This window comes from Pelophylax lessonae (assembly GCF_965119305.1).
Source record: "Pelophylax lessonae genome assembly, chromosome: 4".
In the NCBI taxonomy this organism is placed as follows: Eukaryota; Metazoa; Chordata; class Amphibia; order Anura; family Ranidae; genus Pelophylax; species Pelophylax lessonae.
The window spans coordinates 141,249,062-141,266,095 of NC_138771.1; the positions used below are offsets into that span (position 1 = coordinate 141,249,062).

Genomic DNA, 17,034 nt, shown 5'->3' on the forward strand with positions numbered 1-17,034 from the left:
GATGGCAATAACGGGCACTGGTGGGCAGCACTGATATATAGCATTGGTGGGCAGCACTGATAGGAGGGCACCACTGCAGGCTGTTTGCCATCCCTGGTGGCCATGGTGGGCATCCCTGGTGGCTCTAGTGGCACCCCCCCCCAGGGCTGCACTGGTAATCAATGTTCTGATTACCAGCACAGACCCCTCCCCCCCCTGTGATCAGTGAGTACTTAGAAATACTCACTGATCACCCCAGCTCCAGTATCGATCCTCTTCTTCTCCTCCCTGACAGGATCTGTCAGGGAGGAGAAGAGATCGAAGCCGTTACAACGGCTGTATTTACATTGCATGACGGCTGTGATTGGACACAGCCGTCATGTGATCAGGAGAGCCAATCACAGGGCCCTCCTGACGCATCTTGTTGCGCTGTGTCCAAAGGACACAGGCACATCGAGATCGCGCCGCTGCGCGTGCACGCGGCGGCGCGATCTCGCTCCTTCTGAAGGACGTTCCGGAACGTCCATTCAGAAGGACGAGACTCCCACCCAGCCGTATATGTACAATGGCCGGGTGGGAGGTGGTTAAAGACAACATGCACCAAGAGTACAATGAGTCTGGCGACAGGATAGGTTATATAGAAAGCGTACATTACTCTTATTCAGTCTCAGCAGACTAAAACTATGAGGCTCGGTTCACACTTGTGCGATGTGGGAATGCTGCGAATATGCAGCGTGATCCCGCATCGCATCCGCACATCTGGCAGTTCACACTGCCATATGCGATACGCAGGGGGTGTCAATTAAATGTTAGCGACACCCCCAGTTTGATCGCATATCGCAGTGCGATCTGCAAGTTCGCACAGAATCGGATCGCACTAGTGTGAACCACTGTGCAATCCGATTCTGAGGCGGCTCAAAAAATGCCTCATGTGCGAGTTTGCTGCAGATGCGCTGCAAATTCAGCCATACAAAGTGTATGGCTGAATTCGCATCCACACAGGAGATCGCATGTAATGAAGGAGCAGTGCGCTCCGAATTACATGCGATCAGCGCATCCGCACAAGTGAGAACCGCCACTGAGAGTCGGGTGTCGGTCCAGGGATCTGGTGGATCCCGACTCCGTGGTCGTGATGACGCGGTGCCTAGACCGCCATCTGTGATGTCAGCAGAGAGTGGACTTCAGCCCGCTCTCTGCTGAAAAAGGGTCACAGGAGAGCAAAACAATCTGCACTCTTATGATCCATAGGAGATGTACAGCCAAACGAGCTTTGGCTGTACATCTCCTTTAATGAGCAAATATGTTCACTATATACAGAAACTATTTCTAAGCATTAAAATGTGGGTCACAGAAGTGGGGACTGGAATGGCCATAGATGGATCGAAACTTGACTGGTCCTTGCTAAACTGGCAAATTTGTGATCCATCAATGGCCAGCTTCAAGTATAACTAAAGGCAAAACTTTTTTTTTTAGTTTTATATGAAGTGGAGAGGGATTAGAGCACCTGTCAGTTTTTATTGTTGTCTGTGTCACCGTAAAGGAGATTCCCTTTCTCTATTTGTCCTGTTTACCATTATCATTGAAAGTGAAAGTAAAAGAACATCCCAAATTTTGGGTTGTCCCCACAAAAGTAATAAAGGGGAAATCTTCCCATGGGGACACTAGTTCTGATGACCTGGGGGTCCCCAAGAAATTCCCTTAATTTTCAGGGATTTCCTCTGACTTCCTGTTTGGCTATGGGACAGGAAGTTAAGGGAAATCTCCGCAATGGGACACAGATGGTAAAAAAAAAAAAAATCTGACAGGGGTTATAACCCTCCCTTACTCTATCCAAAATGAAAAGAATACATTTTTGCCTATAGTTCTACATTAGTCAGGAAACCTGGACTTCAGCTTTAACAAATAATAATAATGTCAAAAAAAGAAACACAGACAGAGTAAATTTTAGTAACATTGTTGGTCTCTGTATAAAGAGACCCCTTACATTGTTGATTGTTGTAGAAGAGACCCCTTATATTGTTGGTCTGTGTAGAAGAGATCCCTTACAGTTGGTCAGTGTACAAAAGACCCCTTTTATTGTTGGTCAGTGTAATAGAGACCCCTTATATTGTTGGTCAATATAGAAGTGACCCCTTATATTGTTGGTTAGTGTAGAAGTGACCCTTACCGTGATGGTCAGTGTAGAAGTGGTCACTTATATTGTTGGTCAGTGTAGAAGAGACCCCTTATATTGTTGGTCAGTGTAGAAGAGACCCCTTATATTGATGGTCAGTGTAGAAGAGACCCCTTATATTGTTGGTCAGTGTAGAAGTGACCACTTATATTGTTGGTTAGTGTAGAAGTGATGCTTACAGTGGTGGTCAGTGTAGAAGTGACCCTTACAGTGATAGTCAGTGTAGAAGTGATCCCTTATATTGTTGGTCAGTGTAGAAGTGACCCTTACAGTGATGGTCAGTGTAGAAGAGACCCCTTATATTGTTGGTCAGTGTAGAAGTGGTCACTTATATTGTTGGTCAGTGTAGAAGTGACCACTTATATTGTTGGTTAGTGTAGAAGTGACCCCTTATATTGTTGGTCAGTGTAGAAGTGACCACTTATATTGTTGGTCAGTGTAGAAGTGACGCTTACAGTGGTGGTCGTGTAGAAGTGACCCTTACAGTGATGGTCAGTGTAGAAGAGACCACTTATATTGTTGGTTAGTGTAGAAGTGTAGAAGTGACGCTTACAGTGGTGGTCGGTGTAGAAGTGACCACTTATATTGTTGGTCAGTGTAGAAGAGACCCCTTATATTGATGGTCAGTGTGGAAGAGACCCCTTATATTGATGGTCAGTGTGGAAGAGACCCCTTATATTGATGGTCAGTGTGGAAGTGACCTTTACAGCGATGGTCAGTGTAAAATTGATCACTTATATTGTTGGTCTGTATAAAAGAGACCCCTTATATTGTTGGTCAGTGTAGAAGAGACCCCTTATATTGTTGGTCAGTGTAAAAGTGACCACTTATATTGTTGGTCAGTGTAGAAGAAACCCCTTATATTGTTGGTCAGTGTTGAAGAAACCCCTTATATTGTTGGTCAGTGTAGAAGAGACCCCTTATATTGTTGATCAGTGTAAAAGTGACCACTTATATTGTTGGTCAGTGTAGAAGAGAACCCTTATATGGTTGATCAGTGTAGAAGTGACCCCTTATATTGTTGATCAGTGTAGAAGTGACGCTTACGGTGGTGGTAGGTTTAGAAGTGACCCCCTTATATTGTCAATCAGTGTAGGCAGAAGATCAATCTGTCAAAGCTCTTTTCTCAAGGAACTCCTAGTAACCTCTCCAGGAACCCCAGGATTCCACAGAACCATGGTTGAGAAAGGATGGTTGATAGGATATACTCTATGTATGAAGTTAATAATGATGTACATTTATTTATTTGTGAAGTGGAATGTATGAAACGGAATGTGACTTGATTGTATTTTATAAAGTGATGGTAATCATGTTTAGCTTTTCATTTTAATTATTTAAACAATCAGCAACAACTGAATACAGGCCAACATCTGGGTGAAATGTCTTATCACAGAGACTCATAAAACCTTAAGTAAAGGAAATCCACCTACTCCAGCTGGCATTCAATACAAGTTTGAAAATGAAAGTTAACATCTCATTGGTTGTCTCCTGCAATGTTAGTGTTTTCCTTCCCATCAGATTGTATCAGAATGCAGTGTGATATGATTCCATGAAAACAATATCTTGGGAAACTTTGTAGCACTTTTCATTTTTGTACAAAATTATCGCCAACATATCATTTGATGTTTTGTTCTCTGTAATACGTACGTACTTGAACAAGATCCATTTGACCCTTTTTGGTATACCAATATAGCTTTTTATTGGCATGCTGGCAGACATCTAACCAATTTATTTTCAACTAATAAATCAAGCTGTGTTGACTGTACTGCACACAACAGGGGATGAAGAAAGTAAATAATCTACATAAAAAAAAAAACTGAAAATAAATTTCTTTGGAACAAAGAGAAAACATAGAGGCTTCCATGCCTTAAAGAGCTATGTTCTGTGAACTGGACTTTCCATTCAGAGGACAATTGATAGAATTCAAAAAATCCCTAACAACACTTTTCTGGGACTATGGCTCTTTTAAAATGGCCTGTGCCAGATTAAAGAAAAACCCTGCTGCCTGTTGCAGTAGCTTTACCGACACATTGCCGTTGATTTGGGTAATTCTTTTAGAAAGTGGCACTATTACTGCATCAAAATTCTAAAATAATTACCTCCAATTTGCAGATAATGAATATGGAGGTAATTGAGACCAACTTTAAGTTGGCGTATAGAGACAGGCAGAGTGCCGTATCAGTATGCTGTGCAGTACAGTAGCATATTTGCTGCTGCTGCTACGCCCTCCCCTGCCTACATGTCACTGGTTGCTAAGGACACCATCAGCTTTAATGCCAACGGGCTCTTAGCAACCAATGCCATTGAAGTTGGCAGAGCCTTAGAAAGCTAAACCACTAGTTTCCTACCAGGTCTGCTCTCTCCTTGTGATTGACAGCAGGAAGTGTGTGTGTGTGTGTGTGGGGGGGGGTTATATAAGCATTAGAAAGTTGCCTATTGGCTATGTATCCACCCACTGCATGCTGTCAATTGCAAAGTGGACCTGATGGGGAACTAGTGTCTCTGAATCCCCATCAGGCTCTACCCATGCAGCTTCAAAACTTCCCCGGAGTGCAGCTACACTGAGGATGGAATGTCTGTATGGACGCACCTGTCTCAGTGCGCATCCACATGCAGTGCACCCCCCAGATATAAGTACCCATTTACGAATCTCTGACATTTGTTGTGTGAATGCACTTTGGAATTTAAAAGTGTTATAGACATCCTTAAAGAATTCCCCTACGTTACATAGTTACATAGTTAGTCAGGTTAAAAAAAAAGACACAAGTCCATCTAGTTCAACCAATAAAAGAGAAAAAAAATCATACAATCCAATATACACAATCCTATACCCACAGTTGATCCAGAGGAGGCGAAAAACCCCAACAAAGCATGATCCAATTTTTTACAGCAGGGGAAAAAATTCCTTCCTGATCCCCCAAGAGGCAATCGGATATTCCCTGGATCAACTTTACATCTAAATGTTAGTATCCAGTTATATTAAGTACATTTATGAAATAATCAAGGACTTTTTCGAAGCAATCTCCTGAGCTTGCCAGAACCAGGTCTTAAAGGGAGTCTATTCTAATTTTTTACAGCTCTTACTGTGAAGAAGTCTTTCCATATTTGGAGATTAAACTCTCTTTTCTAGACATAAAGAGTGCCCCCTTGTCCACTGTGATGACCTTAAAGTGAATAACTCAACACTAATACCTCTAATCTTTCCTCATAGCTGAGCTCCTCCATGCCTCCTATCAGTTTGGTTGCTCTTATTTGCACTTTCTCCAATTCCCCGATATCCTTTTTGTGAATTGGTGCCCAAAACTGAACTGCATATTCCAGATGAGGCCTTGCTAATGATTTGTACAGGGGCAAAATTATATCTCTCTCTCTGGAGTCCATACTTCTCCTAATACAAGAAAGGACTGTTATAGGTATAGAAGTGTCTGTTATAGTATCATGAATAATACAATGTGCTTGCAGCATTTTTGATTCATAAACCACACTACTTATCTATCTTGTTGTATTGGGGGAAAGAGCATTGGGGATATTTACTAAAGCTGATGCACACAGAATCTGGTGCACCTGTGTATAGTAACCAATCAGCTTCTAGGTTTTATTGTTAAGGCTTAAAGCAAACTTCACTCTCCCAATCAACATTGAATTTTTTAATCCTCATGCTGCTACCATTAGTACACAGATAGAAAAGCATATAATACTTGTTTTTTACATTTCTTTAGTTACTTCCTGTCTTCTTGCCTAGGCAAGTGATGTCATACATCCCATGAGTCTTCAGGAGGGTCAACAACTGGGTTACTTTTTAGGTAACCCAGGAATCTTCAGGAGGGGAGGGGAGGGGAGGAGGAGGATGTTTTGTCAGCTAAGTACATTCTCCTGCATGCATACTTGAGCTAAGGCCAGATGGGTTTCAGGAAGTAAATGCTACATAATTCATTTGCCCTTACTCAAGATGGCCATGGCCAGAAATGCTATGGGATTGTTTTTCAAAGTGATTTCTCAACAAAATAAAGCATAGAGACATGGATGGAAGTGGGAGTTTGCTTTAAATATAAAATATGAATTAAATAATGTTTTTGGTTTGTGGTGCTCAGATGCCATGAAAATCCACTTTAACTGAACAAGCTGAAGTTATTTGTTGATTGTTTTACATGCACAGCTGCAAAATCAGGAATCTAAGACAAGGATGAGTTCCTTTTAACAAAAGGGCAGGAAAGGCAGTTCATACTTTGGCCACAAAATATACTGAACACATATATAAATGTGACAAACTAGTAGATACCAAAGACAAAGCACAGAGAATAATTCCACTTCATAGATTTAAGTGGAAAGTACTAATAAAAGAAAAGCTTACAGTAATACAGTAAAACCTTGGATTGAGAGTAATTTGGTTAGAGAGCGTTTTGCAAGACAAGCAAAATTCTTTTTATAAACTTTGACTTGATAAACAAGCGATATCTTGATATACAAGTAGCATTACGTCACAACTGAGTATAAAAGAGAAGAGAGGTGCCTCTAAGTGTAGCAATATGGTTACATTTAATGAAGGTACAACATGGTTGATGATTAAAACAGGCACATCTAAGTATGCAGGCATCTGGGGTAATGCTGTCCACATAGACCATCCTCCGCACCGCCACCGACGTCATCTCTTCCACACTGCACTCCATGAGCGCTTCAAGCCTCGCTTTCAGATCGCTCTACTGCATGAACCTTCATTAAATGTAACCATATTGTTACACTTAGAGGCACCTCTCTTCTCTTTAAGGCCCCTTTCACTCGTTCCCGTCCGTCGGCGGACTCCGTTTATCTCAGCGGTGGATCGATCCGCTGATCCCCCGCTGAGCAGGCGGATGGCAGCTGTGTCTCCTCGCTGTGTGTGGAGACAGAGCTGTCAGGTCCTGCTGTTCTCTATGGGGGAATCCGATGGGAACGGACCGTCTGTCCGTTCTCATCCGATCCCATCCAATGGATTTCCATCCGTCCGTTCCATCCATGGACATGTCTCCGCTGACATCCGATGCCCCATAGAGATGCATGGGGCATCCGTTCAGATCTGCCAAAAAAGGGTCTGCCTGTGTGAATGGGGCCTTATACTCTGTAGCTCCTGCTGGATTTTGCTTCTAATCCCCTTGTGGAGGCAGCCATTTGTAGATGGAAATTTTATGGTTACACAACCTCACATTGTTATAATCTTTTTATATGGACTATAAACTGAATGACTTATGAATAAATGGTTGTGGAACGAATCATCTGATTTTCCATTATTTCTTATGGGGAAATTCCCTTTGATATGAGTGCTTTGAATTACAAGCATGTTTCCGAAACAAATTATGCTCGCAATCCAAGGTTTTACGGTACTTGTATTTATTATACTCTTATTATGTTCCACACTGATCAGCTTCTAGTGGTTGACAACGCATCCACTTGAAATAAGACGTTTTCTCTTAGTATGTTTGTACATGAAGATAGAGAAAATTATAAGGTTGTTTAGCTCAGTGCCTGTTCTGGCAGCAGATCTCAGTTATACCTCAAATTTGATGGCAAAAGTGGAAATATGCTTTAAAAAAAAAAAAAAAAGAAAACCTTAAAGGATAAGTTGGCCTTTGGGAACATGTTACTTGTTCCACCCATTTTTTGTGTGGAACAATGTAACATGTTCCCACTCCTGCAGCCTCTTAACCCAACCCCCTTCCCTGTGACAGTGGGTAAGGGATCTTCTCCCCGCACCAGCAGTCACAATCTGAAAAGAGTGTGGCTGTGTGGGGCTCTGCCCACACAGCTGTATCATTTATTCACAGAGTTCTATGAATGAATGTCTACAAGTACCATCAGCCTTTGTGGCTGATGGCTTTTAGTTCTCAATGAACTGCTGCTGAGCACTCTCAACTTATTCTTGAATGACCTCTTTAGCTGCAGGCACTGTCCAGCAACTCATCCCAAAAGTTCACAGCAGGAGCACTGAAGTTTTTTAAGTCCCTCTCTCAGCAGCTCAGCTCACACCGCTCCCCCTGGCAGAGCGCCAGCTTTGTGTTTACATTGGAGATTAGGCCGAAAGGATGTTGAGTTATTTATTGGAGGGGGAGCAAGGCAGCTGAACTGGCTTAGATGATGGAATTGTTTTTTTAAAGGAATGTTTACATTGCTCACTGAGAAATAATGAACAAGGTCAATTAACCAACCATGTGCTAGCAAAAGACTCTGTTTTTGTATGTAACTTTGCTCATGAATTGGTATTCCAGGTGAACAAAGGTTCATCTCATTTACTATCATGCACTGTGCAAAGTAAACATAAACTTTTCTAAATTAACAGCCTTTGTTTTTTTTTTTTTTTAAACAAACCCCAACAACAGTGCATTTGCTGTGAACTTTGAGGATGAACTGCACCACAATGCCTGCTGTTATAAAGGTCAGTAAAGGCTTATTCAAAGAAGCTGCTCCTTCAGGCTTTTGAGCTTTTTTAAACTCTCCTTTTTTTCTGCCTGGAAACTCCCCTCTATGTTAGCCAATGTGCCCATGCACACTATGGCTTTTTCAGGAGTTTACAGGCAGAAAAAAAAAACCCACCAAACTCGCTATTCAACAGGAAAGCCGCCTAAGTGCCCAAAAACACAAGGAAAAGCATGAAAAAGTGTGAAAAAGCTCAAAACAGCTCAAAAACACACACACAAATAGGAAAAATTTGCTTAGGGAAGAGTTTGTGAAAAAAAAAGCTTTTGCTCAAAAAAGTTTAAAGAAGCTCGAAGGAGCTCAAAGAAGCTCAATAAAAACGTGCAAAAGACACATAAAAACACAAACTTCTTCAAGCTTTTAGACAGAGAAATAAAAGCTCAAATAGCGCTTGTTAACACCAGCCCACGCGCTAAAGCAAGTCATTTTAACATGTGGGTTGGTGTCTGTTGCGTAGCAGCAGTGAGTGTTTGTTACTGTTCTCTCTTTTATCGTTTTTGAGATGTCAAAAATTACATATTCATTCATCTCTATACATGGCATAAGAGCTGCAACCCACCTCAAGCAAGTTTTGTGGATTAAACAGAGCATACAGAAAACAATTGTTTTCTATGTATCATTGTGTTGAGCCTTTGTTGATCTGTGCAGGTTAATATAGGTCACTACAGATGGTGTGAATAATCCTTAAAGTCCGCTTTTAAACAGTTCCAAAACATCAGTTATGTTCTAACAATAGACAACTGGCTGGCTGCCAAGATTTTGATTCAGTTAAAAGTAATAGGAAAATAATTTAGACCTCAGTACATCTGTTGGAAAATTTGAAGATGAAATTCTCCAAAATGCCTAAAGCTACAGAGGTGAATGAGGGCTTGTTTTAAAGTGCTTTTACTAATTGTACAGCAAATGCAAATGCTTTGGTGTACATTATCAGAGCCCAGGTTCCTTTTAAAGATGGAGACTGTATGAAAAATATACTATATGGCTAATATAAATATTGTCTAAACATATTATTATTAATAATTTACTTGAATATCCAACTGAGCTTCCAGTAGCATGCAGCTATGTAAAAATAATGCCATAACAGGTTGTATATCATTTTAGCCAGTTTTTACATATACATAGAACAAATCATCTACTTGGTAGAAACAATAAGCTAGCGATTATCCCTCCATACCTGGAATGTTATGCTCTGCTCCACACAATAATTCCTGGTCTCTAAGGCTGATTTCCTCACCCGGAAGAAGACGTCGACTACAGACCGAACATCTGAAACAATCAGTGTGATAGACTCGTTCCCCAACCCTCATTACCAGCTCTGAACGTGGCAAGGTGCCTTGGCATCGGGGACACCGAGTACTGAACAACCTAAAACAGAAAATATTACACATCAGCTTTAAGGACATGAGAAGCAAAAAATGCAGAAAATATAAAAACATGTAAGGCTTTGCACACTAAAATATATGTAACAAAATAATGAACTGTTACAAATTAGTGTAAATAATATAATGAACATTTCAGGAAAAAAATTTTCTATTTACAAATTCTTTTTGCACTTTAGAAACACTTTTTTTTTTGTCTATATTCTCTACCATTACACGCTAATATTTGAGCCCCAGGGCTGTAGATGAGGGATTACCACTGGTTCTACTGTACAGGGCCCAGTCCAGCATGGGGGCCCAGACCAGCAGGAGGTGCTAGGCCAGCAGGGGGGCCCAGTCCAGCATGGGGGCCCAGACCAGCAGGAGGAGCTAGGCCAGCAGGGGGGCCCAGGCCAGCATGGGGGCCCAGGCAGCTGGGAGAATCAGATGTGGGCAGGAAGGGTGATCAGCACAGCGGGGGGACAATTTCTGGAATCAATCCACAGTATGGCTCCCTTTGTAGCAGATGAAAGCTTGAAAGCTGGCCTCTTGTCCTCTCCCTCCAGTCAGCTTTCAGATGCTGCAGAGGGAACCATACAGGGGATCGCTTTCAGCAATTGTCCCCACACTGCACCGATCACCCTCCCTGTGCACCATACATTTCCCCCTGCTGCCCAGGCCCCCCTGTGTGCCCCACAACCCCGCAGTGCTCCCCTCCTCTCCTTCCCACTGGCAGCAGCAAGCACATAACAGGATCCTTCAGGATAGAGAGTGGGGAAAGAGTCCAGTATATGTGTCACATTTACCAGCCCCTTCCTTCCCTAAATGAATGCAATGAGTGATTGGTACCAATCACTCACTGTGTTCAGTCCTAACTGAAGCATGGTAAACTGTGTTTTATTAAGAGGGGGGGGGGGGCTGTCAGGTTGACTGCATGGGGCCCAGTGGTTTCTAACAGCAGCCCTGCTGGGCCCCATTAGCCCTTTCCTCTTATGTGTTCCCCTAACCATTTACGTACTTGTAATCTCACATGACAAACATTCAAGCAACAGGTTGGCTTGATAGGACAAGGAGAAGTGCAGTACCCAGAGTAACCAGATTTCCAGTACTAGGTCCCAGCATTGCATTCTGCATCTTTGCACTCTTCCTTCTGAGTCAATACCAGCAGGATCTAGCTGATGATCCATAAGGCAAAGCCTCTTCCTGACTCTCAAGGGCACCACCTGAGATAAAGTTCTGATAACAGTAATTGCCCTGCAAGCAAATATTTAAAGGGTTTAGAACCTTGTACACATGGGCTGAATACTGACATCCGGCCTGTGTGTACATCAGCCTGAAACGCCAGCTTCTGTCAAACAGGCATGCTGGAAAACCAACATCCTATTGCCATCAAACTGGTATGTTCTGGTAGCTGGGGGGGGGGGGGGTCCTCCTATCCAGTGCCGGGACAAGGTCATCCAGCACCCAGGGCAAGGATGCCAAACTGCGCCCCCCCTTCCCTTAAGCTTAGGGTCAAGGCGCCCCCCATCCCTGCAATAAACCATTGTGCCCAGGGCAACCGCCTCTCCTTCCCACCCCTTGTCCTGGCCCTGCTCCTATCAGAACACAATAGCTCAGTGGGGAGATCGCTATGATAACATTGCATAGTTATTACAGCAAGCTCTTCCTAAGCTCCTTTTTTTTCTTATTTGTTCAGTCTGCAACCCTATGGTTTCTTCAGAGGTTTCTGGGGTTTCCTTGAGCTGTGGCTGATTGACCTCCCATCTGATGGTTACTGCACAGTTTCTGGGCCAATGCCACTTGGCAGAGTCAGCAGCATGACACCAATAATCTTTTATGCTGTAAGAGTGGCATTCTGAACACTACTGTAAGGGGGCATTTCTCCCACTGACTACCAACACATTGGTTTTAGCAGGGGTTCCCCAAGACCTTAACATTTTTCAAAGGTTCCTCTGTAATAAAAGGGTTGGGAAAGGCTGGTTTAAATAGTGAACTCATTGAAGCTGGCACTATAACTTGTTAGGATATCAAGAATAAAAAATGTGCTTTTTACATGCATCACCTTAGCAAAATATGCGCAACATTCATTTTCAATGGCATTGAAAATTCACAATGCACAGGGTAAACAAATACTTCTGTGCTATAATGCAACAACAACAATGCAAGTGTGGTCATTGTTGTGCATTGAGGAGCATTGAGGGGCCATTCAAATTTAATGGGCTGCCTTAATGCAACACGCTCCTAAAGCATACAAAGGTATAAAGGGGCCCCGAAAGCTTATTATGCTAGGGGCCTGCACTAACCAATACATTAGCATTTCAGTGGATTTATAAAAGCAGCAGAGAGTGTTAACTTACTAAACTAAGCTTGAAGTGTTACTAAACCCAGAATCTTGCATTCACTATATCTGGTCTCCCACAGTACACAGAACACGGAAATGCAATAGTTTTAGCAAATATAGACTTCTAAATACATTTTCTCATCAGCAGTATATAGCAGTCTTGTGACTTCTATCAGTGTCTGGTTAAAGCTTGCAGGAGGAGTTTTCATTCTACTCTGACTGTCCCATAAGGCTGCAAGACCCTTGACCCTCTGTCTGCACAGTGCTGGTTGGCCCTGTGCTGATCACATGCACTCTCCCAAGAAAAGAAAACAACTCTCTAGAAATACACAATAAACTGAGCATGTGTAGGTTGTCCCCTAGCCTCTGTTCTATCAGGAGATGGATTGGGGACAGTGGAAGTAGGGGAAAATCTGAGAAGACAGGATCAAACAGCCTTTTTACACAATGCAGATGATTAACCCCTTAGGTTCCACAGTGAGTATAACTAGCATGCTTAACTGCATATACAGACTGATTTCACTGTTGTGGGTTAAGTAACACTTTGAATAAATAAAATAAAGCTGTATTCTCTTTTAGTCATTTAATCTCGTACAGGGAAAACCCTTTTTTTTTTATAAAACGCATATTTGGCTAGGCTTTATTGCCTGCGTGTACATTCTTACTGCTTTACAAAATCAACCACATTGTATTAGACCAGAAAGCAGCCTTGGTGGTGATGCCCGGAATGTAATATTTTGTGAAAGTCTCAAACTAACACAATCCTCGACACAAGCCATAAAGAAAAGGAAAGCTTTTTAAAACTTAGCTATATTTTCATCATGTCTTTACAGCTCTTTTTCAGACAGATTTTGCTTTTGCTAATATATAGCTGAAATTTTAAGATTCTCACAAGCAGGATCCTCCTAATCCTCTTTGTATTGAATTGTATTGTAACTCTACTGTCACCCTTTATTTTGTAAAGCACTGTGTATACTGCTTAGTAAATCAACCCCATTTATTTCATCCAAAATCAGCTATTACCTGTAAATAAAACAATACAGGATGCCTTGATCATACCAGGTCAAGTTCGGTTTTAGGGTTGGTTCATATATTTGTGGTGCATCCTAGGTGTGCTGTGTTTTAGATGTGTTTTACATGCATTTTAGGTGAATCAGCATTAAACTCTATATGACATGAATTTACATAAAAGCACATCAAGGATGCAGCAAGTGGGAATATATATATATATATATAAATATATATATATATATATATATATACGTATATATATATATATATATATATATATACACACATATACATAAAAAGTACAGTAAAACTGCAGGAAAGATCACTGGGGGCAATGTAATGTGAATTTATTTTATTTTGAATGGTATCAGTGTGTTTGGTGTGTTTTACATTTGAATTTGCCGCCGGTTCCACCCCCCTGCGAACGTCACGTCGCAGGAGACGGAAGCCGGGGCACAGAGAGGATCGGGAGGAAGATCCGCCGCCACATACCACTCGCATACATCGCTGGATCCCGGTGACAAGGTAAGTAACCTCTTTTATAGGATCCAGCGATGCTTCTGGCGGTACCCCGGGTGTGGCTCGGGGTTACCACTTTTGGCTCTGAAATTTAACCCCGAGCCACGCTCGTGAATACCGCTAAGAAGGATAAAGTGTAACTCCACTTTTGTTGGGAAAGAAACATTCCCCTCTGGGTGATCTCTGTACATTACAAGGATTTTAAAAAACCTTTGTGCAGATTCCTACCTTTTGTTATTCTGAAGAAATCATTGTTTGTTCCTCTGTGTGTCTGTGCTGAGTGGGTCTAATGGAAGTGGTTTCATAATTATCTATCAGCTGTGGCAGCTGCAGGGCTCTAATGAGGAAAGCTTCTGGGCCTGCATCCCTTTAGACGTGTTCCTATTGGGAGAATCTCACCAAAAAGGACATTTTTAATGCAGGGGGTGCCAGAAATCTGACTTGTATCTTAGGCAGACTTCTGGGAAAATCAGTGAGCCAATCACACAAGCAGGAAATTATGTTTCTGGGGTGTGGTCAGTGCACATTCTGTATACAGAACAGCTCCAGGCAGCCATATTGCATTGCATTTTCAGAAAATTATAACAGCTGCAGATTGAAAAAGGAAAGCTAATTTCCTAACACATTCAATTACAATATGATTTGTGTCGCAATTGTATACGCTATATTGTTTATTCTTTATTTGCTATTTTTTTCCCACAAAAGTGGCGTTACCCTTAAAGCAAACTAAAAATGTACATATAAATAAAGTATTTTGTAAAGTGATTATTCAACCTAAACTGAACTTACAAAAATAAGCAATACATAAATGTATGTATGTATTTTGGTTGCCTTAAAAAAAATGAGAAGATCGCCATCATAATACAAAGGCAATTTGTTCCAGAGGGGAAGTGCAGGAGAGGTTGCCCTAAAATAACATGGCAGTGCAAAGTTGTAATACATAAGGGTCAGAGTGGGACACACAGGGCTCCATACCTCTCAACATTTTGAGATGGGAATGAGGAATTCCTATTAGCAAAATGATGTAGGCATAAGACAAAAATTAGTTAAACCCACAAGTGCTTTTTTTTAACCACTACTATTCCTTTATATTGGCTTTTGATATTTTAGAATTTGGATTAAAGGTTTAGTACTGGAAAACCCCTTCTGAAAGATAAATAGTGCATTTTATATATAACTATATAGATCAGACCAAATTGAGGAACAAATGAGGAGGAAAGAGGGACAGAGGGACTTTGTTCTAAATCAGGGACAGTCCCTCGAAATCAGGAACAGTTGGGAGCTATGGGGTTCCCCTCTAAAATAAGACATAGGTCAAAGACAGAATCGGATCAAAGTCAAAGAAGTCACCAAAGACAAAATCTGGAGGAGCTTTGTTGCTGTTTCACATGTTAGTGGCTGTAGTCAGATGAAGATGTATTTATACAAAACCAATATGGCACATGACAGCTCTGATATAGAGGTTCAGGTAAAGCTGAACTTCAGGCAGATAAAAAAACAATAATGATATGGTTATATGTTTAGAACAAAGTATTAAATGTATTTTTAAATGCAGGTAGTATAAATACCAGAATTAGATTTTTTTCATCCTTCCGTGATCCCCTATACAGCAGCAATCAGACTGGGAGAGGAAGGGGAAGTACTACAAGCTTATCAGGTGACCTGCATTCATAGAGAAGTGATCTCATCAGTCTATTGCTGCTCCTTAACTGTCCAATCACATGCTGGGGGCAGAGGGATGACCTAATAACTTAACTGTAACAGAGAAAACTCAAGTCACCAACGTAGCTTTGCTTTCTAACATAACAGTATAAATCTCAAGCCTGGTTGGACAGAAAGGCAAATGATTTGGGAGGTTAAAAAAAATTCTACCATGGATGTATATTTCAATGGTCTGTTAACAGCCTGCAGTTCAGTAACAGAAATTCCTTGAATTGAATGCAGAAAGTCTTCAACCATACCAGATACTAAAGGCCATCACCTTGCATGGCTAGATTTGCTGTAAACCAGGCCAGCCCCCTGTGGACCAGAAATTTTGGGTAATGAGGTCTGGTCTTGCACAGCCATCTAAGGCTCACGCTGGAACTTATAACTGGTTCCGTATATGGTTCACCCCCTTGGTCCAGTTCATTTATGTAGTGTGAGTGCTCCAAACTACGCCCGGGATCAGTTAGACTGCATGCACACTGGGCTTAAAATAACACCAGTTCCCTTGGCAGAAACAAATGCTCATGTAGAGAGAGTAGGGGAGTTTAGAGTTTTTTCTGCCAGAAAGCTCCAACCAGAAACGCAAACCAGGAGGGTTTTTTTTTTTCTGCCTCCAAACGCTGAGCTCAAAATATGCCTGTAATCGTCCCAATGTGCATGAACACATAGGATAACACTGAACTGCTTCTACAGGCAGAACACAAAACTCCTGTAGAAGCAGCGATTTTTAAGCCAGTGTGCATGTACCTTGAATTGACACGTGCCTAGGACCACTTGGAAGAGGTAGTCCTATGCATGGTTCACTTGTGGTCCGATATGCTTTGCTTCAGTGTGAGTGCAGACCCAACCAGAGCACAGAACTCTCCATAGGAGACTGTATACAGAAGCAGTGATCACTGCCGTCTGGATGACATAAGTGTGCCCAGGAACCCTTCCTTATAGTCCAGTGAGTGTGCAGACCAGCGGTGGAGTAGGGGACAAGTAAACTCAGGCATTGTTCAGTTAAACTGGCCCTTGTGAGTTCAACCTAACCGATGCAGTTTACATAAATATATGGTGTGATTGTATTTAGGTAACCAGCTCTCTATTTGTACTCTATAACTTATATGTTTGCACACAAATATAAAATCTAGCATGAAATCTGCACACAAAATAGATAGTTTACCCGTAGGCACGATATTTACACAGCTTTCAGGATTCTTCTAATACTCAATAATCAGGGTGAGAGAAATCTCTTTGTTTTTATATTTTCATATAAACTGCTTGGAATTTAGAAGCATTTTTCATCACTGACATTCGTCATCTAAAATAACAGAAATATGTCAATAGACAGTTGAAGTATTTATGTATTTAAAATACACAATCAAAAGTAAAACGGTAACTACTTATCAAACTGCAAAAAATACTAGAAGAACAGTGTGAAAAGGTAAGGTCCTACTGAAAAAGTTATGGAATAGATTGGAAGCAGTTCAGCTAATCAATAGTCTAATATATGTTGT

The 17,034-nt window shown here is 41.5% G+C and overlaps 1 protein-coding gene across 1 annotated transcript in view; it reads right to left on the minus strand.

Moving 5' to 3' along the window:
• The window catches only part of ISL2 (ISL LIM homeobox 2), a 40,816-nt gene that overhangs the window by 13,710 nt on the left and 10,072 nt on the right, over window positions 1–17,034 (minus strand). Inside the window, exon 3 of the mRNA XM_082253339.1 lies at window positions 9,774–9,964. Within this exon, the coding sequence (XP_082109465.1) occupies window positions 9,774–9,964 (191 nt within the window). The remainder of the gene's footprint in view (window positions 1–9,773; window positions 9,965–17,034) is intronic.